The 27,918-nt window shown below is 42.3% G+C and overlaps 2 protein-coding genes across 2 annotated transcripts in view; both read right to left on the minus strand.

Annotated features, from left to right (window-relative positions):
* Nucleotides 1–1,287: 1,287 nt before the first annotated feature.
* Nucleotides 1,288–7,525, minus strand: LOC306930496 (nicolin-1-like). Its single transcript, XM_079511497.1, has 6 exons — nucleotides 7,374–7,525; nucleotides 6,960–7,133; nucleotides 5,611–5,724; nucleotides 3,816–3,884; nucleotides 3,035–3,139; nucleotides 1,288–2,019 (listed from the first exon to the last, which is right to left on the minus strand). The coding sequence occupies exons 1-6, from the start codon at nucleotides 7,518–7,520 to the stop codon at nucleotides 1,978–1,980; spliced, it is 651 nt and encodes a 216-aa protein (XP_079367623.1). The 5' UTR covers nucleotides 7,521–7,525; the 3' UTR covers nucleotides 1,288–1,977.
* Nucleotides 7,526–17,760: 10,235 nt separating this feature from the next.
* LOC306929267 (NACHT, LRR and PYD domains-containing protein 3-like) overlaps nucleotides 17,761–27,918 on the minus strand; it is a gene marked incomplete at its 3' end in the record, with an annotated part of 59,972 nt that continues 49,814 nt past the window's right edge. The window contains 1 exon segment of the mRNA XM_079509709.1: nucleotides 17,761–18,110. Coding sequence (XP_079365835.1) covers nucleotides 17,761–18,110 — 350 coding nt within the window.

Here is a 27,918-nt window from a genome sequence, read left to right on the forward strand (position 1 = left end):
GCAACTACTTGCAAACATTATCCCCAAGTAGTTTCGAGTTAACCTGACTCCGCCAGATCCCAGTGTACTCTCTGCTGCCCCATCTGGCGGAGTCAGGGTAGTTTCAAGTTGCATTGGTGCAGATTGACCTAAACACTGTTTTGAATAGTTGCATTGGTGCGGTTTGGGCTTAAAATAGTCTGGGTTTCAAAACTATGCAATTTACAGTAGTAAAGACCACCAAGACAAATACTTTTACTTACAATACTTAATACCTTACATTCAGGTGGTGATTTCTCATTAGGAAAGAAAACGGTATATGTGTTGACCTCCTTTTCTAGCAGCAACTGTAAAAGAACCTCTGGAGGTTCCACGGTGCTGTTCCACACTGTAGTGTAAAATAAGCTCCACCGATTTCAGGGAGACACTATTGGGGAGATCTGTTCCAAGGCTACTATCAGCAGCAGATTTCCCAGAGTCCCCAGTGTTCAATATTAAAGAGTTTATTTTTGTGTTACACATGGTGATGCTATTGTGTGCAGTGAAATGTTGGTGTGGCCTCCCACACCACCATCTGCCAGACCTAAAATAAAAAAACAACATAATAAAAACAAGGTAATAAAGGTTTTATTACAAGGGTACTAGTAAGTAATACGCTAATATTATTAGTATATTGATGGCAAAGCGGAACAGTCATTATCCAGCACAGGGAAGAACAAAGTAGGATGCAAACAACAAGAGTGCATTACTGTAAAAGTGGAATAATTTAACAAAGGGAGCTCGTTCGTACTGTATGTCCCTGTGGCTTTTCTTGTTTCTCATTGAAAGCTATTATACAACAATATGCACATGACATCGTTTGTTGGGTTGCTGAAGGATCATAAGAAAAGTATAGCCTAAACTCTCTCCATGTTAGATGTATTGATGTTTCGAGCATAGGCATCAGGTCAGGTCTGTTTGACCTGACAAAAAGCATAACTCTAACATTGTTTATGAGTGCGCAGGTTCTATTATTTCCTTTTTCTGCATACAAATCTTTCTCATATGGTCTTACCCCCCAATGCATTGTGTGCCTTTCTTTGGTCAAGTTCACACACAACTATACATACTCAGTGCATTCCTGCCATCCAGTGGTGGCAGTGGTGTATTACAGTATAATGTAGCCTTTCCAGCCCAATCTAACCACATTCTGATTTACAATCATTAGCTGTTGTTGCATTTCACCACATGTATTATATTTTATTGTCCTATAAGCTTCAGATCATTTACATGTCACATCTCATGGTGTAGCTCAAGGAAGAACAGGATCATTTACATGTCACATCTCATGGTGTAGCTCAAGGAAGAACAGGTGACTTTGATTTACAAGAGTTCCATGCAGTGGTCCAAAGTAAAAAATGTAAATCGCAATATTCTAAAGATTATAAAACTATGCCAAGGAGTACGCATACTGTAACATTGTGATTGATTCCATGTTTTAATTATCTACGCAAACTGTGTGACTGTGAGGAAGCCCCGGAGGGGGTTGACAAAGCACGCGTGGCTGGCTTAGACCATTACAAAGCTGGAGAACGATTAAAAGGCTCCATAAAAGCACTTATTCATTCCCAGTGAAACATAATCTAACGTGTCATTATTCCCACAGCCGTATCGTATCTGAAACATTGGCTGAGTAAATGATCATTAATGCCAAGCGAGGATTGTTAGTAACGTAGCTTTGGGGGGAACATTAGAACACAGTACATTCTAAAATAACAGGCCAAGGCTTCTGTCTGCCTAAGAGTTACAGGATGTCTTTGATCATTACCTGTAAAATAACGAGTTAAACATTTCTTTATACCAAGGGGACTCCATATTTCATTCATTTGCTACATCTAGTGAATGGATCTGGCCACGACTGTGGAAGTCATTGCATAGCAGTGTTACTGTAGCTTGCACTGGTCCTCTGCGTGGTCAATGATGCAGAGTAGTATATTCTCCTATGTAGATCCACCCATGCTATGTGAAAGACAGCAAGTTGATATCATAGCAGCCGTCTACCTGTTGGAAAATAAAGAACAATCAAGTGTTGTTAGTCCCCGCCTACACACACACATACACGCACGCACGCACTGTGCACTAGGCTATCCTGAAGACCACAATAGTCTGTCTGTCAGCAAAATCTTTATCAATCATATAAATCCCGGCATATTTCCCGGACCTTTGTTGGGTATGATCAGTACACTGCACTGAAGATATCATTAACATTTGGGCAAGGAGACATTTACATAATCACTATTCACTAATATCTAAATTACATATCTTGACAATTGCATAATGTTGGTGGAGGTATGACTACTGAGTACTGTGCATCTTTGTAGTACTGATCCCGTTTTTATTATTTTCTGCAGAGCTACACAGCTGTCTGAATTTCCACACGCCAACACGTCTTCTGGCTCACTGGCAACTTCTCCACATCCAGGTAGAAGGCTTCCATTCTAAGCAATGCCTATATATGGTGCAGCGAGTGGTAACCCTAACCCTAACCCTAACCCTAACCCTAACCCTAACCCAATGCCTATATATGGTGCAGCGAGTGGTTCTTCTCCACATACAGGTAGAAGGCTTCCATTCTAAGCAATGCCTATATATGGTGCAGCGAGTGGTAACCCTAACCCTAACCCTAACCCTAACCCAATGCCTATATATGGTGCAGCGAGTGGTAACCCTAACCCTAACCCTAACCCTAACCCTAACCCAATGCCTATATATGGTGCAGCGAGTGGTAACCCTAACCCTAACCCTAACCCTAACCCTAACCCTAACCCTAACCCAATGCCTATATATGGTGCAGCGAGTGGTAACCCTAACCCTAACCCTAACCCTAACCCTAACCCTAACCCTAACCCTAACCCAATGCCTATATATGGTGCAGCGAGTGGTAACCCTAACCCTAACCCTAACCCTAACCCAATGCCTATATATGGTGCAGCGAGTGGTAACCCTAACCCTAACCCTAACCCTAACCCAATGCCTATATATGGTGCAGCGAGTGCTTTCTGTGTGTTTGACTCACATCAAATCTGCCGATGGAGGCTGTGGTTTGGTTGGTCTGCATGACCTCAGTCAGAGCCCACATCTGCTGGATACTAGAGGACACCGTCTGGGGGTGTGGAAGACCCTGGCACGCATGACCAAACAAACAATTACACAACATCCACACAGCAACCTCATTGGATACTAGAGGACACCGTCTGGGGGTGTGGAAGACCCTGGCACGCATGACCAAACAAACAATTACACAACATCCACACAGCAACCTCATTGCCAGAGAATAAACGTCACCATTGTACATTTCTGCAAACCACTGACGCGCTGTCAGCAGTGGGCCTGAACCCCCGAGAGGTGCCCCCGAGTGACGCATTGCCCGAGCAACTGGCCGCGCCAAAGCCCACTGCTGCTGGCCCAGCGCTGTTGGAGTTTCATACTGATAGAAGGCACCGAATAGTAAATATGTTCAGTTAAATGTATTAAGACTTAAAACATGTAGGATTGAGTCAACATGGTCAGCATCTGCAAATTGTTGACACGTAACGTTTTGGGGATTAAATTACGTCTTTGAGGAAGGCCAAACCTGCATTTGCTGATTTTGCACTGTAAAACTTGTAAAACACACGCACGCACGCATGCGCACACGCACACGCACACGCACACACACACACACACACACAGTCACACACACACACGTCACACACACACACACACACACACACACACACACACACACACACACACACACACACACACACACACACACACACACACACACACACACAGAGTCACACACACAGGCTTACCTCTAAATCTGTGCTTTGGTCAACAACGGTCAAGTCAGACAGCCAGTCCCGGACCTCCTTCTCTGGATCCTGAAAGAGGACCGTTCTGTCATTGACGTTACCAAGTGGACCTTATTTCTACTTACAACAGCACAAGCTGTACATCACTGTGTATTCTGACCACAATGAGTCTACAAATCAGTTCAGATAAGTGCGGTCGTAACTAATTAGTAACTAATATGTGTTTTTATGTTGTGGTTCGTTGAGTTAAACAGTGTATTAATACTTAGCTTACATTAATATGCTGTACTGTACATTAAAGTTGCCCTCTGTAAGTTTTAAGTCTCCTGACAGAGAGAACTACTAACTGCAACTGTAACACCCGGACCCCGGTATTCGAACATGGGAGGTGTCCTGCCCAGCACCATGATGTAAATGTCTCAACTGAATTTTAGGAAGACCACATACTTGGTTAGAGTAATGTTTTGTTAATTAAAACCAGGAAAGCGTCTGTGTAACAACTTTAACCATTGTTTTATACTTTTGCTATACAAACATAGCAGATATACAAGCTAATAGCGTGTCACTTTGTGCCGCACTATAAGCTTGTAGATATTCGCCGCAGGTTGAAAACCCACCTCTTCAGGAAACACTACCCTTCCTCTCTGCCTGACCTACTTGTTGTTAACTAGTTGTACGAACGCTTGTTTTCTATTGTTGTATTGTTTATTGGATCTTGTTTAGTCGATACACTTAATTGTTTTAGCTCATGCTCATTTGATTTAGCTATTTTGTCTCATCTGTTTAAGGAAATAGGTAGCTGATATATTGCACTTTTACCTTAGCGCTAGGTATACTCTTGGTTGCTTGTTTTTGCAGAAAATGCACTAAAGACTTCTGGTGATTAGTAGTTTTTGTTCCCTACCTATGTTGAATACACTTATTGTAAGTCGCTTTGGATAAAAGCGTCTGCTAAATGACTGTAATGTAATGTAATGTAATGTAATGTAATGTAATGTATACTATACTATACTATACTATACTATACTATACTATACTATACTATACTACTATACTATACTATACTATACTATACTATACTATACTATACTATACTACTATACTATACTATACTATACTATACTATACTACTATTATACTATACTATACTATACTATACTACTATACTATACTATACTATACTACTATACTACTATACTACTATACTATACTATACTATACTATACTATACTACTATACTATACTATACTATACTATACTATACTATACTATACTATACTATACTATACTATACTATACTACTATACTATACTATACTATACTATACTATACTATACTATACTATACTATACTACTATACTATACTATACTATACTATACTATACTACTATACTACTATACTATACTATACTATACTATACTATACTATACTATACTATACTATACTATACTATACTATACTATACTATACTATACTACTACCCCTGCATGACCTGCTTTGTATTGTTACAGTAATACTACTACCCCTGCATGACCTGCTTTGTATTGTTACAGTAATACTACTACCCCTGCATGACCTGCTTTGTATTGTTACAGTAATACTACTACCCCTGCATGACCTGCTTTGTATTGTTACAGTAATACTACTACCCCTGCATGACCTGCTTTGTATTGTTACAGTAATACTACTACCCCTGCATGACCTGCTTTGTATTGTTACAGTAATACTACTACCCCTGCATGACCTGCTTTGTATTGTTACAGTAGCCAGAATCCAGTTTAGATGAAAACATACTGTCTCTACGTAGGGATGTATTTTGATGGCCTCCAGGTTGAAGGTAAGCCAGGCAGATGAAGGCTGTCTCAGGATCAGCCTCACAGATGCCACGTTATCCGGCTCCACCTTCATCTGTACAAGGAAGGAATTACATGTGATGGTTTTAAGGTCTACCAGGCCTTTTTATCAGGTACGAGAAAACACTGTTTTTACTGAACATGATGATGATAATTTCATCCAAAGAAAGAGGTGCTATCCACAATACAAGCAGGCATGCATGGCATTAAATAGTGATGTTGGTTTAGGATTAGTTACTGAGGAAGCCTATGTTGAATCATTATTTCACAAGAAAAACATCTTATAGTTATCTCCCATCATCCTAAAATGATCTCAACCAGGACAGACCAGGACAAATCCCAACTACCAGTCCAATACAGAGCACTTCCAACATGGCCAAAATAATTTAAAGTTCAAATAGCAAAACCACAAACGGAGCATAAACAACAGCGCTAAACTGTGTGTGTCTTGGAGCACAGTCAAAAAGTCAAATAACCATCCACCATATGGCTCGATTTGCAAGAGAATAAACAAGAAATAAACGAAATGGGGAATAAACAATGAGTTAGCGGGTAGCACTGCTGTAAATCGACTCTACATAGCTTACTGCGGTGCCTTGTTATGACAGTTGGCTTGGCTGCCCTCCAAGGCCAGCTGATGGAATGTAAACTGTGCTGATCCCTGGCAGCCTGTGTTGGCTTTATGCTCAATGGGAATGCTGGCTTGTGGATTCTGAGGTAGATTGTGGCCGTGGCAGACACAGTAAGTGCGCAGTAGTGATCCACTTGCAGTGGAATTACAAAGGGAAATCCACACCGGGAGAGGATTTACTGTACTGTTGCTGTTTTAATGTCAATTTACGTTAAATATACAAACGGATATGGATGAAGCCACTCCGTCCAGGGAGGCTCACAATGTGTTGCGGGCTGTGCTACAAAAATAATAATAATAATGCAGCAATATACTGTATCATCATGCTTGCCAATACTTGCATGGATACAGAGTCAATATGACACAAAATGCAGTTTTGAAAAATAAATATCGGCTATGGTGCCAAATAACACAAACAGATGTCTGACTCTGAGCTTGTTGCAACAAAGGCAAAAAATGCAAGAGACAAAATGAAGACTATTGAAAAATGTTATACTACAATAAGAAGTGTGCGCGTGCACACACACACTGTGACACACACACGCACGCACGCACGCACGCACGCACGCACGCACGCACGCACGCACGCACGCACGCACGCACGCACGCACGCACACACGCACACGCACACACACACACACACACACTTCCCAGCGTACCTGAGACCTGTGTATATAGAAGTAGTCCTGTGACCCTCCCTCTGTGTGCGGGTTGGCCATCAGAGCCAGGTCTCTTAGAGCAGTGCTCCATTTAGCATCGTGGCCTGGATTCCTCCTCAACAGACGCACAGTCACAAAGGCTGTGTAGTAGTTCTTAAAGGTAATCCTGTCAATCTGGGAAGAAAACAAGTATAGATTATCCCATTTAGAACTGACGTCAAAAAAAAAAAAAAAAAGTTCGCTCTGAAAGAATATATATTCAAAGATTTGTGCCGCATTTTTTACGATTTTTCAAAAATAGCAGATCTACAAGCTCGTAGCGCGCCACTCGGTGGCACGCTATGAGCTTGTAGGTCTGCTATGTGTGGTTTTTGAGTGGTTTGCACCACTCAAAAAGCGCCAGGCACAGCTTACATTGACAGTCTTTCCGAAGGGCAGAGTGACATCCACCACAGAGACCCCAGAGCGAGACGAGTCTGTCTTTGCATCTCCAATCTGCAGGTAGACTGGAGATTTGATGGTACAGCTCACAGGCTGATTGATATCACCGCTGATGCTCATCTCCATTCTGCTGTACAATACAGGTATGGGCTTAGTTAGAGTATATTTCACAGGAATCATGTAAAGAAAGGCATAGATAGATAGATAGATAGATAGATAGATAGATAGATAGATAGATAGATAGATAGATAGATAACATGCATGCTTGTTGATATAGATTTGTAGTTGTTACATCCCCAACAAAGAGGTCCAGGTGTGATTTTGTACAAAAGTGCATTATTGGCTATTTCCCCTAATATAAGCCCTCAATGGGGGTTGGGTTTTTGTGCTAATTTGCTTATTTCCATCGAAATAAGTAGTAAAGTGTGCCGCTTGGGATACTATTTACATTATGAAGAAAGGATATCTACAAAAGAAATAGATTTTTGAGCGATGGAAATAAGCGAATTAGCACAACACCCCATAGCCCCATTCAATTCAATGCAATTCATTGAGGGCTTATGGTAGGGGAAATAGCCAATAATGCACTTTTGCACAAAATAACACCTGGACCTCTTTGGTGGGGACGTAACAACTACAACTAAAGGTAAGAAAGCCTTCTAGTATGGAATTCTCCTTTAAGTGTTTGCTTTGTTGGTTACTTATAAAGACGCAGTAACAATAACATGTTTATTAGGGGGGAGGGGGGGGGGGGGTTATTGCAAGTGACATGTACATGCAAAGGCATCAGGCAACCTACCTGTTATATTGTTTGATCAATATCAATAATACATGTTTGTATGTTTCTAGTTTTTAAAGTAACAATATATATTTATTACTATTTATTTATATTTATTATATTTATCACTAGCTAACGCTAGTCATGTTTTCATTTAAGATGGTTTAATGTCATAGCAATTTCTCCAATCAGGTTAAGGAGATGAAACATGGCTGCTTCATGAGATACTGGAAACAGGATCAGGAGCAAAATGTATCGGTGTGTAAATCAGTGTAAAAGGTACTGCGTGTGCAAATCAGACTGTACAAGGGAGTAACAGACTGTACAAGGGAATAACAGGAAAACTAGTGACTAGTGAGCTGTGCTTTAGGGCCCAGCAAAATGATGTTGCTGGAAACTATAAGCACTCACTGCCACAGTATGGCAGCACCATGGACAGCGACTTTGCACTTACAAGCCCAAAGCCGACAGTATTGAGACTCTCAATTCACATTTTCTAATGCAACTGACGGTACAAACTGTGACCTGTTTAGTTTTCATCTTTCCTGGGATTTGTGCGCAAGCAATTAATGTTCAACATTATATTAACGTGACGCAATGGTGCCAGGTTACCATGAAATGTGCTTTATTGATCGGACCATGATGTCATGCTAAGCATCCATTTAACATTTAGCCAGTCAAGTCATTATGTTCCTTACCAGGCGCAGGTAAGTGTAACTATATATGTACCGATGTCTTCTTCATCGCTTGTCCATTGCTCTCCGATACAAAAGGTCAAGCAGGAAAAGAGTTTGAAGAACAAACATGCGCTGTGTCAGTTAGTTCCATAGACGTGCAGTTCTGTGCAGGATAAAATGCTCTGCTACTTCCTGGTTGCCCTTGGTTGCAGAACAGTAACCCAGACGACGTAACGTCTGTGTTAAAGGAGCAGCAGCGCCACTCATATGAATACAACAATGAATACAAACTCTAATAGGTATACTCGTTAGTAGCCTGCTGACTTTTAATACTTTTAAAATGGGGAAGGGGCTGAACTTAAGCAACATATTGGCTGTTTGCTTGCTTGCTTAGAATAACAACATTCTGGTTGTAATTGCATAACACAGACACTAGAGGGTAGTCTTCCTCCATGGTTAACGACTAAACAAGTTCTAGATTCTAGAGCTTGACTCTAGCTGGGAGAAGAGTGAGAGTGAAGCAATACAAACAGCTAATCAATTTAGCAAAGCATGGTTCATTTGTCTCTCAACCACAACCACTCACAGGCATAGGGCATATGCCTGTGAGTGGTTGACCAATTTGGATGGATGTGTGCTAGGGCATTGACTTATAGTAATTTTTACTAGTTGACTATAGTTGCCTAGTTGACTAGTTGTTTAACTACCTATTGTGTAAAACAATAAAATAAAATAAAAACGACTAGTAAACTAGTCGACTAGTTGCTTAATGCCCTAATGTGTGCTACTTCAGTTACAGTAGGCTACTAGCAGCTTAATGCCCTAATGTGTGCTACTTCAGTTACAGTAGGCTACTAGCAGCTTAATGCCCTAATGTGTGCTACTTCAGTTACAGTAGGCTACTAGCAGCTTAATGCCCTAATGTGTGCTACTTCAGTTACAGTAGGCTACTAGCAGCTTAATGCCCTAATGTGTGCTACTTCAGTTACAGTAGGCTACTAGCAGCTTAATGCCCTAATGTGTGCTACTTCAGTTACAGTAGGCTACTAGCAGCAATCAGCTCAATCTGCCTAATAACATGTCAATTTGCCCACAAGGCTTGTTTGTATGTCATATATTGCTTATGAGGTCACAGCTGGTGGGCTTTAACAAGACAGTGGTGGCCAAGTAGATGCACAGTTTTGCCTATTTGTTAACCCGCCTAGGGCCTATATATTTGGACAGAAATCACCCCAAACATTCATTCCCTAATTCACTCGCTCACTCCTAAGCCTATGATTGGTACTTTGCATGAATATGCCATTTATGATTGATCTAAAAAAAAAAAACGACAATAGCTAGATCACAATAAGTTTATCCTAAAATATAATATAGCAATTATATAACATTTATAACAATTCTCAATCTCAACCTCTGTATCTCTCTCCCTCTGACTTATTTTCTAGCACAGACACGCACTAAATTGCCCTCCACTCCTCTCACTCAGTCAGTCCCCCCCCCCCCCCCCCCCTCTTTCTCTCTCTCTCTCTCTCTCTCTCTCTCTCTCTCTCTCTCTCTCTCCCTCTCTCTCTCTCACACACACACACACACACACTGAAGTCCCCTGAAGCTACCACACAATGGTGTACATTAATCTGTTCTGTTTATTGTGGTTGAAGCAAGCAGGATAGTGTGATTGGGGGTGGGGTGGGGGGACCAGGGTTTGGAGGAGAGAGAGGGGGGCTTTCCCAAAGCTTTCCAGATATCAGTCACTGTTGGAAGCTTCCTCCTTGGGCCCTTCAACCAAAGCATTAGCCTCCTCTATTTTTCATTTCCTTTTTCCATCTCTCGCTTTCTCCCCAGATGGTCCATGCAAGCAAGCATGTGCAGCTACAAGGATGCCTTCAAGGAAACAGAGAGAGAATGATAGGGATGCCGAAAGAGAGAGGGAGGGAAGGTGTGAGCGAGAGATAGAGGGGTGGATAAAGGGTTGTGGAGAAACAGAAAGCCCCCAAGACTCCTGGCATTGCAATCATGTCCTTTAGGTCTTTATCTTTGAACCCCATACCCCTGGCTTAGATCCCTGCCTGCCTGCCTGCCTGCCTGCCTGCCTGCCTGCCTGCCTGCCTGCCTGCCCGCCCGCCCGCCCGCCCGCCCGCCTGTCTGTCTGTCTGTCTGTCTGCCTGCCTGCCTGCCTGCCGTGTTTGATGCCCGTATCTCCCCGAGCATTCCGTTGTTTGTAATTCTGTCTTTGTTTCTGCCGCTCCCTCTTTCTTCTGTGCCATCTGTTTGGCCCCCTGTTGATAAGAACTTGCTTTGCCAGTCAGAAACCAACCGCCCTGGGATAATCTCTCTCTCTCTCTCTCTCTCTCTCTCTCTCTCTCTCTCTCTCTCTCTCTCTCTCTCTCTCTCTCTCTCTCTCTCTCTCTCTCGACAGACAAGTGTCAACGGTAGAAATATGGTCAACATCGTACAGGAGGCCTTAGCTATATGTTTCACCAGTTTCAATTGAAACGGGCCTCCACCCTCAGGGGGGCCTCCAAGCTCCAACTGACCGTCAGGCATCAGTCAACTGAACTCCCCGCCCTCTCTCTCTCTCTCGCTCGCTGCCTTGCTCTCTCCCACGATGTTAAGTTACACCTATTTCCTGTTAATAACCTGGGTAAAATGTGCGGCATTGGGAGGTAAAGGGGAGACACTTTATTGTGAAGGGACGACAGGATTAGGAGAGGTGTTGTTGCTGCGTAATTGGCGAGAGTAATGGCTGTGCGCGATATAGAACAGTCCAAACGATTTGTATCAATACGGCTGTATCAACAGAATATGTGATAGATATATATGGGGGCCTCATATTTGATCTTGAAACGGGCCTCCAGATTCCTAAGGCCGCCCCTGTGTACAGTCATGGCGTCGGTTACTTACTGGATTGTAACAATGTCAGCCAACTCTTTAATTTTGTGTACATTTGACTGCTCTTCATTGTTTGAGAGTGTAATTAAGCTCATCAAAGTCTCATATGAACTGACTCATGGGAGATGGGAAATGAGATGAGCAACCTGAATGAAATCACAACACTTCTTGTCTTTTAGTTGCTTTATAACTCGACCTGTTAATGTGTCCTTAACCCATTTAGACCTGAGGCCGATTCTAAAAAATGGCTTCTAAATCCTAAAACAGTTTTCTGAAAAAGCTATGTTTCTAGCCGGCACTCGGTGCCGCGCTTGTAGATCTGCTATTTTTTCAATAGCTAAAGCATAACATAATTCTAACACCAAAAGGGGTTCCCGCCCAAAATCATTTTGGTTAAACTTGTACCTGTTCCTGGTCATGTGACCTTACTAACCAATACATTACACCCCCCTTTTCCTTGGAAATACATTTGTACCTTGAACAACTTAGAACAACAAAACATTATGTTTTTTGTATTATCCTTTTTTCTACAATGTGCAATTCAGCTCAGGTCAGTACAAACTCATTAAGCCTTCCAGGTGGCTTTGTAACCCTTTGAGGTTACAAAGCTGACCTTTGGCACCTCTGACATCTGAGCGTGTTCTTGTGGTGCGTGTCTGACATGAATCCATCTGAGCGTGTTCTTGTGGTGCGTGTCTGACATGAATCCATCTCAGCGTGTTCTTGTGGTGCGTGTCTGACATGAATCCATCTGAGCGTGTTCTTGTGGTGCGTGTCTGACATGAATCCATCTGAGCGTGTTCTTGTGGTGCGTGTCTGACATGAATCCATCTGAGCGTGTTCTTGTGGTGCGTGTCTGACATGAATCCATCTGAGCGTGTTCTTGTGGTGCGTGTCTGACATGAATCCATCTGAGCGTGTTCTTGTGGTGCGTGTCTGACATGAATCCATCTGAGCGTGTTCTTGTGGTGCGTGTCTGACAAGAATCCATCTGAGCGTGTTCTTGTGGTGCGTGTCTGACATGAATCCATCTGAGCGTGTTCTTGTGGTGCGTGTCTGACATGAATCCATCTGAGCGTGTTCTTGTGGTGCGTGTCTGACATGAATCCATCTGAGCGTGTTCTTGTGGTGCGTGTCTGACATGAATCCATCTGAGCGTGTTCTTGTGGTGCGTGTCTGACATGAATCCATCTGAGCGTGTTCTTGTGGTGCGTGTCTGACAAGAATCCATCTGAGCGTGTTCTTGTGGTGCGTGTCTGACATGAATCCATCTGAGCGTGTTCTTGTGGTGCGTGTCTGACATGAATCCATCTGAGCGTGTTCTTGTGGTGCGTGTCTGACATGAATCCATCTGAGCGTGTTCTTGTGGTGCGTGTCTGACATGAATCCATCTGAGCGTGTTCTTGTGGTGCGTGTCTGACATGAATCCATCTGAGCGTGTTCTTGTGGTGCGTGTCTGACAAGAATCCATCTGAGCGTGTTCTTGTGGTGCGTGTCTGACATGAATCCATCTGAGCGTGTTCTTGTGGTGCGTGTCTGACATGAATCCATCTGAGCGTGTTCTTGTGGTGCGTGTCTGACATGAATCCATCTGAGCGTGTTCTTGTGGTGCGTGTCTGACATGAATCCATCTGAGCGTGTTCTTGTGGTGCGTGTCTGACATGAATCCACGTACTCTGTAGGCTGTAGGTGTTTCACTTACTCTTGTACCAGTTCCTAGTCATGTGACCTGACTGACCAATGCAGGACAGGAGTCATGGACAGAGATTACGGAAATTGCACGCTGTGTTCATGATTTCAGGCATTTTGTTCAAAATGGATCGACTCCTGCAAACTTTGGAAGGCAATCTTATAGCCAATTGGGATGGAATATGGGGATATGATCACATGATTATAGTGTGTACCGATTTGCGTGATGTATGGCTGAAATGTGTACGAGTGATATAAAGAAAAGTGTTTTGCAAAAATCGGCCTCATGGTGGCGCTATAACAGGCCGTTGTGGAAAAATTGGGGCAGAGGTTCGTCGTTGGCATCCAGGGAGTGTGTGTGCACAGCCAACATTGCCGGAGATTAGCTGTACGCAGACGGACACATGGACAGATGGACACACACACGGACGGAGTGCGAAACATACTATCATACTAGAGAGAGAGAGAGAGAAAGAGAGAGAGAGAGAGAGAGAGAGAGAGAGAGAGGGAGAGACAGAGTGTGTGTGTGTGTGTGTGTGTGTGTGTGTGTGTGTGTGTGTGTGTGTGTGTGTGTGTGTGTGTGTGTGTGTGTGTGTGTGTGTGTGTGTGTGTGTGTGTGTGTGTGTGTGCGCGCGTCAAGTCAATCACATGCAATGCCCTTATTTTTAAAGGGATTGTGACATTATTTTTTTTAGCTTTTCTGAGCTCAATTGCACCCAAACAACTGAACTCTTAACATTCAGTATAGATTTTCTGTGGTCTGGGGTTTTCTGGCTCAAACAAGTGCTCAGATTTTCCTCCTGACTGTGATGTCACAGCCTGCAAATCCCATATATGTCAATGGGATTTGCCAGCAGATGTCACTGTTTTCACTGTTTTGCCTGTTTTCATTGTGGCTAAAAATGCTTCAGAACACATAGAGAAAACTCCAGACCACAGAAAATCCACTGAATGTTCAAAGTTCAGGTTTTTTGGGTGTAATTGAGGTCATAAAACCTAAAATAAAAAATAAAACTAAATGAAAATTAATGTCATGAAACCTTGAAGGAATTCACAGAGACGTGATGCGAAGATTGTCGATCTACAAGCTCACAATGCAACATGTTGTAGATCGGCTATTTTCAGTGTGTGACACCAGGGACGTCGCTGACCATTTGGTTGCCCTACTCATGGGATATTTGTGCTGCCCCTCCTCCTGACGAGAACGCTGCTATTCCTTATCCAGATCGGCTATTTTCGCTGTTTGTGAGGACGCACACGGCCGCTCGTTATTACACGGCTCCGCCACGGAGAAATTTGTTATTTTGAGGGTCGGTGTGGCACTTTTTGTTGCCCCCCTCGAGGTGTTGCCCTACTCGCAGTGCGTATTGCGCGTATAGGAAGCGACGGCACTGTGTGACACAGCACCCAAACCACTGTGTGACACAGCACTGTGTGACACACCACTGTGTGACACAGCACCCAAACCACTGTGTGACACAGCACCCAAACCACTGTGTGACACAGCACTGTGTGACACAGCACCCAAACCACTGTGTGACACAGCACTGTGTGACACAGCACTGTGTGACACAGCACCCAAACCAAGTATAAATTAGGCATAAAAAGGCTGAAATATACAGCAAGGAGTTGTCTGTCGGTGGTGGGCAAGCGGCACACGCACGCACGCACGCACGCACACACTGCAGTATGTGGCAGCAGGAGAAAGATGAAGTGAAGTGAAGGGGAGATAATGGTGTTTATAAGATTAGATAAGATACATTTTATTGTTCCACAGAGGAAATTGTCCCTAACACTAAGCCACCAAGCGCTACGGTCTCATAAAAAATACACCAGCTCACAAAAACATATAGAGACATAGCACCTACATGGCTAATATGATTTTGGTGTGTGTGTGTGTGTGTGTGTGTGTGTGTGTGTTAGTGTGTGTGTTAGTGTGTGTGTGGTGTGTGTGTGTGTGTGTGTGTGTGCGTGCGTGCGTGCGTGCGTGCGTGCGTGCGTGCGTGCGTGCGTGCGTGCGTGCGTGCGTGCGTGCGTCTCTCTGCCAGATTACATTTGGCAAAATGTCTTACCTTAGAGCTCAGACCTGTCAGAATCCTGTGAACATTCCATTAAAGAGTTATATTGCTATTTGATGTGTATCAGCACGTTATTTGCGACAGTGCTAATGGAAAACAAGTGAAATCGACATTTGATGTGCAGCTTAATTTGTTTGCTAGAGTTGGATTAGCATACATCCTGATTCAATTCAGTTTAACAGAAAATGCTGTGGCGATCAGTGCATGAATGTTGGCATTGGTTGTAGCTTGTAGACATATAAGCTAAGAACTATGTAGAATATCTATATAATGAAACTATATGCATATATACTATATAGTGCTATGTCTACATAAAATGCTATCTAAGTTACATAAGTTGAGGGTACAAAACAATGACTACAACATGACATGATATCATCCGCCCCCAACCGTATCACATGGCAATTTAGTAACTCGCCTGGTGACACTGACACGATGTTACGTGAGCGATAGCCAGCTATACTCGTAGGCCTGTTCACCAGTTCCATACCTTTGGGTCTAAACCAAGTGGAAACTATTCAATCTAACCAAGTTCATGAAGTCTCAAAACTGGCCATTCATTGTCAATGGCATTCAGTGAGAGAGAGGGGAATCTATGATCCAGTGACAAGAGAGTAAGAGAACCTGATATTCTGTAGATCAGTGAGATTTCCCCCCACAGATTGAAGAAAGAAACATGTCTTAACCTTAGTGAGTCAGCCTTGTTAGTCCCATCTACCCTGCGATTGATTGCTGGCCTAAGAGCATGGCCTTGTGGATAATATGGTAGGCTCATTATAGAGCATGGCCTTGTGGATAATATGGTAGGCTCATTATAGGGTTAGGGTTAATATAATAATATGGTAGGCTCATTATAGGTTAGGGTTAATATAATAATATGGTAGGCTCATTATAGGTTAGGGTTAATATAATAATATGGTAGGCTCATTATAGGGTTAGGGTTAATATAATAATATGGTAGGCTCATTATAGGGTTAGGGTTAATATAATAATATGGTAGGCTCATTATAGGGTTAGGGTTAATATAATAATATGGTAGGCTCATTATAGGGTTAGGGTTAATATAATAATATGGTAGGCTCATTATAGGTTAAGGTTAATATAATAATATGGTAGGCTCATTATAGGGTTAATATAATAATATGGTAGGCTCATTATAGGGTTAGGGTTAATATAATAATATGGTAGGCTCATTATAGGGTTAGGGTTAATATAATAATATGGTAGGCTCATTATAGGTTAGGGTTAATATAATAATATGGTAGGCTCATTATAGGGTTAGGGTTAATATAATAATATGGTAGGCTCATTATAGGGTTAGGGTTAATATAATAATATGGTAGGCTCATTATAGGGTTAGGGTTAATATAATAATATGGTAGCTCATTATAGGGTTAGGGTTAATATAATAATATGGTAGCTCATTATAGGGTTAGGGTTAATATAATAATATGGTAGGCTCATTATAGGGTTAGGGTTAATATAATAATATGGTAGGCTCATTATAGGGTTAGGGTTAATATAATAATATGGTAGCTCATTATAGGGCAACACCTTATTTTTCCTCCGCCCTGCCCTTATTCTTTTCCTTTTCGCCTCATCTTCAGAAAATAGATTTTCACGTGAAATAATGTTCTTTTCCAATGTGTTGTAACACATCCCCCCCCCCCCCCCCCTCTCGCTCTCTCTCTCTTGCAGCTTATACCCTCAGCTCTGTCTGAACAAATATCTCACATAAAATACAAAATTCACACTTGTGTGAAGTGAGGGGCCACATGACGTCACTTCTTAAATCAAACATTAAAAGTCCATAGACTTGTGCTGTTTTGGGGGCATACAGGCCATAGACTTGTGCTGTTTTGGGGGCATACAGGCCATAGACTTGTGCTGTTTTGGGGGCATAAAGGCCATAGACTTGTGCTGTTTTGGGGGCATAAAGTCCATATACTTGTGCTGTTTTGGGGGCATAAAGTCCATAGACTTGTGCTGTTTTGGGGGCATAAAGTGCATAGACTTGGCTGCCACATGACGTCACGTCACAGGTGGGACATACGTCACGGGGTGGTACATACACGTTTATTTTGCCATTGACTTGAATGCCGCATGATGTCACGGGGTGGACATACACACAAAGCCACACGTTGGAGCACTGCTCAAAAACAGGAGGCCTAGTCCAACTGTGCTATTATCAAAGGACAAATCACCAAACAGCTACAGTGGTGATGAAAAGGAAAATTCCAGGCTTATACTCAGAAAGATGAAACGGAAATTGGATAGAAGGAGGCTGGACGCTGGACCGTATGGGAGCTGGATGGATAGAAGGAGGCTGGACACTGGACCGTATGGGAGCTGGATGGATAGAAGGAGGCTGGACGCTGGACCGTATGGGAGCTGGATGGATAGAAGGAGGCTGGACTGGACCGTATGGGAGCTGGATGGATAGAAGGAGGCTGGACACTGGACCGTATGGGAGCTGGATGGATAGAAGGAGGCTGGACGCTGGACCGTATGGGAGCTGGATGGATAGAAGGAGGCTGGACGCTGGACCGTATGGGAGCTGGATGGATAGAAGGAGGCTGGACGCTGGACCGTATGGGAGCTGGATGGATAGAAGGAGGCTGGACACTGGACCGTATGGGAGCTGGATGGACTCGCCCAGGTGTTCACATTCACATCTGTCTGTGTGGAACTAATACTCAGTGAAGCAAACATGGCAACTGCAACAGTAGCGCTATATGCAAACAATAGCTGTTGGTGGTGTGTGTGTTGGATTTGTTTACTTTTGACAAGTCTGCATACACAGTATAATATAATACTTTTATCTTTTATTATTGCTGATTAGCCTAATACGTTTTTTGTTCCCTGCCGGTCGGAACAATACAAATGGACTCTGGTCCTGTGCGTCACCACTCAGTTATACTTTATTCACACACACATGAGTGAGCTGCTCGCTCATTCTCTTCACCGTTCCAATATGAGTTTCCTGTGAGCAATATGAGACTATAGTGTTGGGTTGACCAGCATAGAAGAAATTAACAGTACAAAAACGGAATGTATTTAGATTGTAAAATGATTTTTCAAGCTTCCATGTTTGTGTTGTTTCATGTAATTGCATTGACTTGTAATTAAAAAGCAAGGACATGTCACATGTGCACATATTCCCGTTAAATCATATTGGCTAATGCTACTATACTGTACAACATTGCTCTCACAAGTGAGTTCACTTCATGATGATAAATCAAGACAATATTTCAACATCAATTTGAAGAGATGAGTATGGGTTACCCAGAAGACTTGCTTCCCAATCTCCCACTCCATTACCTACCTTCGCTGTACACATTTCCATCTCAACAAGCTATTTAATTTTATATTCAACCGAGAAAATACTCCAAACAAGTGAAAATTGGATTGCAAATATGTTAAATGACCCAATGGACAAACTTCACTTGTGTTGAGAATAATTGGACTCCAAAAGTCAACACAACAATATATTTCTCTCTCTCTCTCTCTCTCTCTCTCTCTCTCTCTCTCTCTCTCTCTCTCTCTCTCTCTCTCTCTCTCTCTCTCTCTCTCTCTCTTTCTCTTTCTCAGTCCTTCTGGCTCTTTTCTCCTCCCCTTTCTCCAAGCCCATCCGTTAACACCTCTGTGGTTTGTAAACGGCTCTGCAGCAATGCAGTGAAAGCATTATGATTTCATCATCATCATCATCCTTCGACTGTCGTCAAGATCGTAGATGCCACGTCTTTCCATCGGGTCCTGTCAGCCATTGCTGCTCCCAGTTCTTGGAATGTCAGTCCTGTGTCCCTGGAGATTGTGTCAGGATATGTATGAGGCCTGGTTCCTCTGGACGATTGGGGGAGCCGCCATAGCAGGATATCTGATATTACTTGATCCTTGGAGCGGTAGCAGTGACCAGCAAAGATCGCTCTACGACATGCTGCGGTTGTTGTTATTGGTGGCAGTTCACCATAGATCTGCTCTTTGGTTGGATGACTTTTCAAGGAAATGTTTTTAACACACATGAGGAGTCTATCAAGCCGGTCTTGTAATTCCTTCTTCATAGCCCATGTCTCAGCACCATATAATAGGATGCTTTCAACACAGGCCCTGAAGAAAGAGACCTTGGTGGAGGTTGAAACGCTGGACTGCCAGACTCTGAGGAGTTTGTTGCAGGCGTTCCAGGCTTGTCCCTTTCTGGCAAGAAAGTCCTTTCTGCTGTCAGCCACATATGAACCCAGATATTTAAAGTCCTCGACTTCCATCCATTGATGTAATACTTGGATGGGTAGGGTTATGATCTAAGCCGGTGCTATTGATTGTCGTGAAAAGATGACACTCTAAAGAACAGAGATGCTTAACAGTACCAATTACCCCAGGGGTACCATTTACTCTATAGACTATAGATTGAGTGATACAGGTGAAGATTTAAAAAAAAAAGTGCGTTAAATATATCAACTCCATTCAGTCACAGTGATCACATACAGCCGAGTGCACGAGAATGCAATGCACACCAAAGTCCTTGTAGTGGTGCCCGTCCGCGGGAGAATGACCTGAATAGGAACAAGAAGGTGGCTTTTCATGAATTAAAACCAATCGAAGCGATGCGTTGTGAGCTTGTAGATCTGATGTTTTCACTAGTGGGTCTCTTTTTTGGGATCTATGACATGATCCACTGATCTATGACATAATCTATGACATGTGACTCATATTTTGTGAAGGATTCAGCCCGATCGATTTGACTTTATGTGAAGAGTCTAGCCGATGACTGTAAGGTTGGGAACCCTCAACAATACAAAGGGGTGGAAGCTCAGATGCAGAAGAAAACCACAATGTATTGAAGCACAAAAATAGAACGGAAGATCCAAAATGTCAAATCCCAGGAGATCGCAAAAAAAACAAACAAACAAACAAACAAAAAAAACAGAGTTTGAAATTGAAAGAAGGGCTAAAATCAGCATACCATAAGAAGAAACTTTGAACACTAGAAAGTGAAGCTGTAAATGCATCTGTTGTATCAGTTCTGTATTGTGCATTCACAAGAACCAAGCACCAACTGAAAGACAAACAGGGTTTACATAGAAACAAATGTAGTTTATGGCTGCTCCAACAGTAGTGGCAACATTCAACTTTATACCTCATACTAAGCATTTAAAGTATGAGGTATAAAGTACAGCAGCCTTGTGTTCATACAACAGAATGTTTGGGTATTGTTGTGTAAGACTGACGTTATGTGTCTGTCAGGACCTTTCACTGCTTCGTCTCAACCATTACTCTATGGCTCTGGTCACAGTCACCGCAGTGTATTTTTTGACATTCCGTTTTTCTCCAAAGTTGAATGTTGCCACTACTGTAGGAGCAGCCATAAACTACACAGGTTCATCCCAATGTTCTGGGCATCTTTGTAAAGTTAGTGTTAGTAAAAAGCAGGTAAAAGAGTAACGTTTGAGCAGACTAACATCAGTCACTCTACCATTCAATGTAGCAGAAGACCTGCGAGTTTACACCTCAGATATGTCGTCTCCGCCTACAGGAAATACGTTTGCTATACGTTTCCATGAGACCTGTTTCTGAATTCATCTATAGGTGATAGATTGATTTCACCTCCATAGCTACACAAGGCAACGTCAAGTTCAGGCATACACTGTAGGCTATAGTCTACACAGAAATACATTGGACTGCACAGAAATAACAATTGTGTTGCATACTGGAGCTGCCACAAGCAGGAAGTCACTGCCACAAGCAGGAAGTCACTGCCACAAGCAGGAAGTCAACTTTCAAAAGTTTTTAAGGAGAGAGAAAAGGCGTGGGAAAGAGTGATAGAGTGAGAGAAACGTGTGTGTGTGTGTGTGTGTGTGTGTGTGTGTGTGTGTGTGTGTGTGTGTGTGTGTGTGTGTGTGTGTGCGTGCTTGCGTGCGTGCGTGCGTGCGTGCGTGTGCGTCAGAAAATGAGTATGTTAACTTTAGTTTACCTGTTTTTTGTATTTGTTTTTTTTGTAATTCAGGACATACAGCACATTATTTGCAATTGAATTAAGTGTGTTTTGTTGTTTTGTTAATCATAGCAGACTGCTATGAATAACAATTATTATATAATTAGTTCTGATCAACAGATTGAGCAGCTGGATCATATCAATCTGCAGAAAGAAGTCCAGTAAACTTAAACTTGAGCTCATTCAACACCTGGGGGCAAGTGCAGAATCAAATGATTTACCGGAAGCAATGACATTCTTTTAGTAAACAATGACCAGCGAGGCAGTCATTATTGAGGTCAATATAACATATAGCAGCACCCAACGTACTCCTCATGAAATACGGCCTTTAGCTAGAACAGACAATTTGATTTTAATCAAACATTATGGACTTTGGACGGTATCCAATTGGTAGTGTTCAAGTTTTTCAGAAGCATTGTTGAAGCATTGAAAACACATGTTTTCAGACAAGACCATGGCAATGTCATGCATTATCTATGAAAGCCTGTTCACCGGCTCTTGTAGGTATAATGCTTCTTTCAGTTTGGTGATGTTATTGCATGACCTTTACTAGAATCCAATTGCTTCTTGGCTGTTTAGAAATTGATTGAATTTTGTATTTCACAGTATGCAGAGTGGGTACATTTCCAAAGAAAGCACAAGTCAATACAAAAACTGTTACTGTGGACGACACAAGCATTACACTTGTTTACAACAGGGTCCACCATTTTCCATCCATCTGAACATTTAGAGACGTAGAAATATATACTTCTATGGAAAATAAATCACACCCGTGTGAAGTGAGGGGCGCTCTTATCATCTTTCAGCTATGATTAGGTATGATGTAAAACACATTTTGAGACAAAACAAACATTAAATTCTCTTTACTGTTAATGGCATTTTTAAACCAACATTGAACTAAAAACAAACAAAACAGGAAATCATATAAATAAAATAAAAGGGAAAAACATATACAGTTTTGAATTGCAGCTGTCTGTAGGTGCCCTTTGTGAGTGGTTTTGAAGGAGTCAAGGGATTCACATGTCTTAAAAGGACACTTCACCCTTTTTGCAAAATAAATATATGTTAATGACGTTTAGAATATTTAGAACACTTTCCTGTGGGTTTTTATGTGTGTAACATGTGGTTTTAGATATTTTAGATTTTTGCAGTGAGCCCAGTGTCTGCAGGGCTCACTTCCTTCCTGGACTACAATTCCCATAATGCGTTGGTGCACTGCTCCTCCTTGTGGATAGGGGGAGGGCTGTCTTACTGAGACAACATGTAGTCCAGGAAGAAAGTGAGACCTGTGTCGATGACATCAGAGACTCTGGGCTCACTGCTAAAATCTAAAATATCTAAAACGTCATATTACACACATAAAGACCCCCAGGAAAGTGTTCTAAATCTTCTAAACGTCATTAAAGGACCACTTCACCACTTTTCAACTTCTCTTCCTATAATTGGTCCTAACTAATGTTCATGATAAAATACCACCATTTTTTCCTACTCAGTCTGTGTCTCATAGGAAGGCTGTGGGCAGTTCAGAAACCCGTCCACCAGTGACATCATCGATGGTGAATCCAAGCTAATAGAAACGGCAGGCTTTCTTTTCCTGATAAGTTGCAATGCAAAAGTTGAAGCCATCGTTCTCACGATAATACAAATCTAAATATATATTTAAAAACAAATCGTTTAAAAAAAAATCTGCCTAATGATGATGTCACTGGTGGACGGGTGTCCGAACTGCCCAAAGCCCTCCTATGAGACACAGACTGAGTAGGAAAAACTTTTGGTGTTTCATCATGAACATTAGTGAGGACCAATTATATGAAGAGATGTTGAAAAGTGGTGAAGTGGTCCTTTAACATTTTTTTGCAAATAGGAAGTTTCCCTTTAATGGCTGTTGGTATAGAGCGTCGCAGTCCCGCCCCTCGAGAGACCCAGAAAAGAAATCCCTGTTAATTTTCCTCATAGACTTTTCAGAAAGTATTTATTTAAAGACGTTTACGCCGCAGACAAAACCAACTCTTGTCGTGACAAATCATGACAATACACACAATGTTTTGGGCCAAACAAAGAATTAGAAAGTAGAAAAAAACGGCAGGTTACAACACTTTTGTTTTTGTTTTTCTTCTTTGTAATTATTTGTTTGGTCCAAAATATTGTGTTTGTTGTCATGATTTGTTATGACTCGAGTTGGCTTAGTACTACGCTTAAAAGGTCTTTAAATAAATACTTTTTGAAATGTCTATGGGAAAATTGCATTGGGATTCATTTCCTGGGCCTGGCGTCGTCATGAAAGGGGGCGGGACTGCGACGCTCTAGGGCTTTCCACATTTTGGTGGCATAGGAGTGAAATTAATTTAGTCCCTTGTCCAAATTCTCTATCTGATTCTCCTTCCTAATTTGGATAATACAATGCAGATCGATACTGGCACAACATGGATTGTCAACCCTAACTTTACTGTATCCGCCATCATTGTTGTTGTTTCCATGGGGAATGCGTGACATTTAGCTGTAATGTTATTGTTTGTCCAAATCTACGTTTTACTGTCTATGGCAAAAATCTAAATTTTCATGTGAATGAGAGTCCCAAGCAGGAATATGTGTGTTTTGCAAAATGTCTGCCTGCCTGTCTGTCTTTCACTCCACCTCTCTCCTGTCTAAAAAGGCAAATGAATACACCCTATAAGCTTGTGTGTAAATGTAAATGTCGACACTTGCAAAGGTCACTGATTACATCAGTGTCTAGTCGAATCTGGATCTCTGTCTCTTCTGTGTGTGTGTGCGTGCGTGCGTGCGTGCGTGCGTGCGTGCGTGCATTTACATCATTGGCTCATCAAAATGTGTTTATTCTAGAACCTCATCAACAGGGGAGATAAAGAAGGGAGACAGCTAGAAAAACACAGAGAGGATCCAAGCGAGGTGCGACGATGTCATTATTTTATAGCAAAAATCCTCTGTGTTCATAATGCACCTTTACGAGTCCATTTGGTTCTATTTGTACAATCTGTGAGTAAAATGATCACCAAGGATTTCATTGTAGAGAAAGGGACTGGCATAATTGCATAAAAACACCGAGCGCCAAACTTCAAATACCTTTCAGAGGATTCAATCTCCTTGACACCTGTGCCGGCGCGCAACCTTGATCAAGACATAATTGAAATGTTGAACGTTGAAATGTGAGAAGCGAAAAGGGCTTTAGAACTTACAGCACTTTGTAACCGGTACTCTAAAGTGTAGATCACATAACTCAGTGCTGAAAGTGCGATTAAACAATGCAGTAAAAAGTGAAGTGATCCATGTTTTGCTGTGTGTCTGTCTGTTAATTCATGAATCCATGTGTAGGTTATGTCCATGTCCATCTGTGTCTGTCCGAGTTACCATTATAATGTCTATATCTGTCTTTCCGTGTATGGATCTGTGTCTCTGACAATTTGTCTAAGAGTCTCTCCCAACCTCTTTCCTTCTCACTGGCTACCTGTTTTATTCCCCCTATCATTCATCTCGGGACATCCTTCTCTTTATCATTCTCGCTGATGCCTTCCGTCTCTCTCCCTCTCCCTACCTTACTCGTCTCATATTCAGTGTATTTCTCTCTCTCTCTCTCTCTCTCTCTCTCTCTCTCTCTCTCTCTCTCTCTCTCTCTCTCTCTCTCTCTCTCTCTCTCTCTCTCTCTCTCTCTCTCTCTCTCTCTCTCTCTCTCTCTCTCTCTCTCTCTCTCTCTCTCTCTCTATCTCTCTCTCTCCATCTCTCTGTCTCACTCTCTCTCTCTCTGTGAGTGACATGTTGATGTGAGTTGGTCCTGGCCGGATGGGCAGTCAAGCCTGACGCTGTCTTCCACCTTCCAAAGCAGGGGTAAATTGGCCATATATTCTCAGGATAATTTAGCTTTTCACTGAATCTACAAGAAATGTGTGTCTTTGATATCTACTGATATCTACACTGCGGCTGTTTATTTTCTTCCTTTTTTTTTCTTGAGAGTATAGGCCTAGTCTATATGCATACAGTATGAGAATAGGCCTAGTCTATATGCATACAGTATGAGAATAGGCCTAGTCTATATGCATACAGTATGAGTATAGGCCTAGTCTATATGCATACAGTATGAGTATAGGCCTAGTCTATATGCATACAGTATGAGAATAGGCCTAGGCTTTATGCATACAGTATGAGAATAGGCCTAGGCTATATGCATACAGTATGAGTATAGGCCTAGGCTATATGCATACAGTATGAGTATAGGCCTAGGCTATATGCATACAGTATGAGTATAGGCCTAGTCTATATGCATACAGTATGAGTATAGGCCTAGTCTATATGCATACAGTATGAGTATAGGCCTAGGCTATATGCATACAGTATGAGAATAGGCCTAGTCTATATGCATACAGTATGAGTATAGGCCTAGGCTATATGCATACAGTATGAGTATAGGCCTAGTCTATATGCATACAGTATGAGTTTTCACACGTTTGGACACAGCATGTGTATTTATTTACATGAATGTGTGTTTGTTTGCAGTTACCCGGGCACACGCGCGCGCGTGTACACACACACACACACACACACACACACACACACACACACACACACACACACACACACACACACACACACACACACACACACACACACACACACACACACACACACATCCTTGTTAGAATCCGCTTTAGTGTGCTGAAACAACAGCAATTTGCCTGCTCAACATTCACCTTGTTACATTTCTGCACTGCCTGCTGTGTGTGTGTGTGTGGTGTGTGTGTGTGTGTGTGTGTGTGTGTGTGTGTGTGTGTGTGTGTGTGTGTGTGTGTGTGTGTGTGTGTGTGTGTGTGTGTGTGTGTGTGTGTGTGTGTGTGTGTGCGCACACCATGTAGGACTTAAGGACTACATGCTGTACAGCACGAGGGAAGCAATTCAGTGGAGCTGTCTGCTTGGATTTCACCATGTGTCACCTTGGAAGAGCAACACTAGCACGCAATCACATGTTCACAATCATTCTTAGTCCCTTCTCTCTAATAAAGTGTGGCGTGCACATGAGGCTGCTAAAGGTTACAGCAGTGGCCAGGGAGGGCCCTTATTATTTATTGCATTCACTGCAGCGTATGAAGGGAATTTGCTGAGAACACGGTTGAATATTTTCTATTAACTTTTAAAAACCTATTTTAACCTAGCTCTGGTCCATAGCTCTAATGCGTTGCATTTAGAGCTATGTTACTCTTGACTTCCGCCGCTCGCATTAATGCAGACCAGCCTCTCGTCTTTAGCGTAAATAAAAATAATGTTTTTGCTACTCACCAAAACAAAGGCGGGTTGTGTCATTAGAAAGCCTACTTTCCTTAGTGGAAGCACTCTGAGCCCCCCACCACACGTATAAACGGTACCTTTTGGCCAGAAAGGGATTTTTTTTCACCGGAGGAAAAATATTCTCTATGAGGCAATTCTCTGGGCAATAGCGGTAGAAGACGCAGTGGAGTAACTAAAAGTATTTTTTTTCCGGTGGAAACAAAATCCACTTTTGGCCAAAAGGTACCGTTTATACGTGTGGTGGGGGGCTCAGAGTGCTCCCACTAAGGAAAGTAAAGTTTGTTTTGGTGAGTAGCAAAAACGTTATTTTTATTTACGCTAAAGACGAGAGGCTGGTCTGCATTCATGCGAGCGGCGGAAGTCGAGAGTAACAAGTTCTTGAGCTTAGCCCAGATACCCTGGGTAAATATGTAATCATTTCATTTAATTTCACATACTGTAGCTCTAATTGCAACGCATTAGACCTATGGATCTATGGAGGTAATTTTAACCTATTAAGACCTGAGGCCGATTCTACAAATGCCTTCTAAATCAGTCGTTCTAAAACGTTTTAGTGATTCAAAATTATTCTTGTCAAACACAATATATATATTTTTAATGTTCACAAATAGCAGATGTACAATTGCAGCGCAGTGCAGAGAGCCAATATTGTACCATTTTTTATTCAGGAAGTTCCGTTTTCTGAAACCAAGTTATGTCATCCATCTCGATATACGTCGATATATGAGTTTTCAAATCTTTCAGGTGGCAGGTATACGTAAATAGAATGGTATTGAACAGGAAATGTATATCTCACCATGAAATCTCCCTCTCACTCTTCCTCCCTTTACACTGTTTCCCATCCTGTCTCCTTCATTGTCTCCCTCTGTTTCCCATCCTGTCCCCTTCATTGTCTCCCTCTCTGTTTCCCATCCTGTCCCCTTCATTGTCTCCCTCTGTTTCCCATCCTGTCCCCTTCATTGTCTCCCTCTGTTTCCCATCCTGTCCCCTTCATTGTCTCCCTCTCTGTTTCCCATCCTGTCCCCTTCATTGTCTCTCTCTCTGTTCCCCATCCTGTCCCCTTCATTGTCTCCCTCTCTGTTTCCCATCCTGTCCCCTTCATTGTCTCCCTCTGTTTCCCATCCTG

The sequence above is a fragment of the Electrona antarctica genome, assembly GCF_951216825.1.
Source record: "Electrona antarctica genome assembly, chromosome: 9".
NCBI lineage: Eukaryota > Metazoa > Chordata > Actinopteri > Myctophiformes > Myctophidae > Electrona > Electrona antarctica.

Excerpts from the sequence above, each read along its gene's own strand:
- LOC306930496 (XM_079511497.1), bottom strand. The coding sequence starts at position 7,520 with ATGAGCATCAGCGGTGATATCAATCAGCCTGTGAGCTGTACCATCAAA. Across the intron at positions 3,140-3,815 it reads ACCAAAGCACAGATTTAGAG|GGTCTTCCACACCCCCAGAC; the intron begins GTAAGCCTGTGT and ends CATGCGTGCCAG. Across the intron at positions 2,020-3,034 it reads CCTCCATCGGCAGATTTGAT|GTAGACGGCTGCTATGATAT; the intron begins GTGAGTCAAACA and ends ATTTTCCAACAG.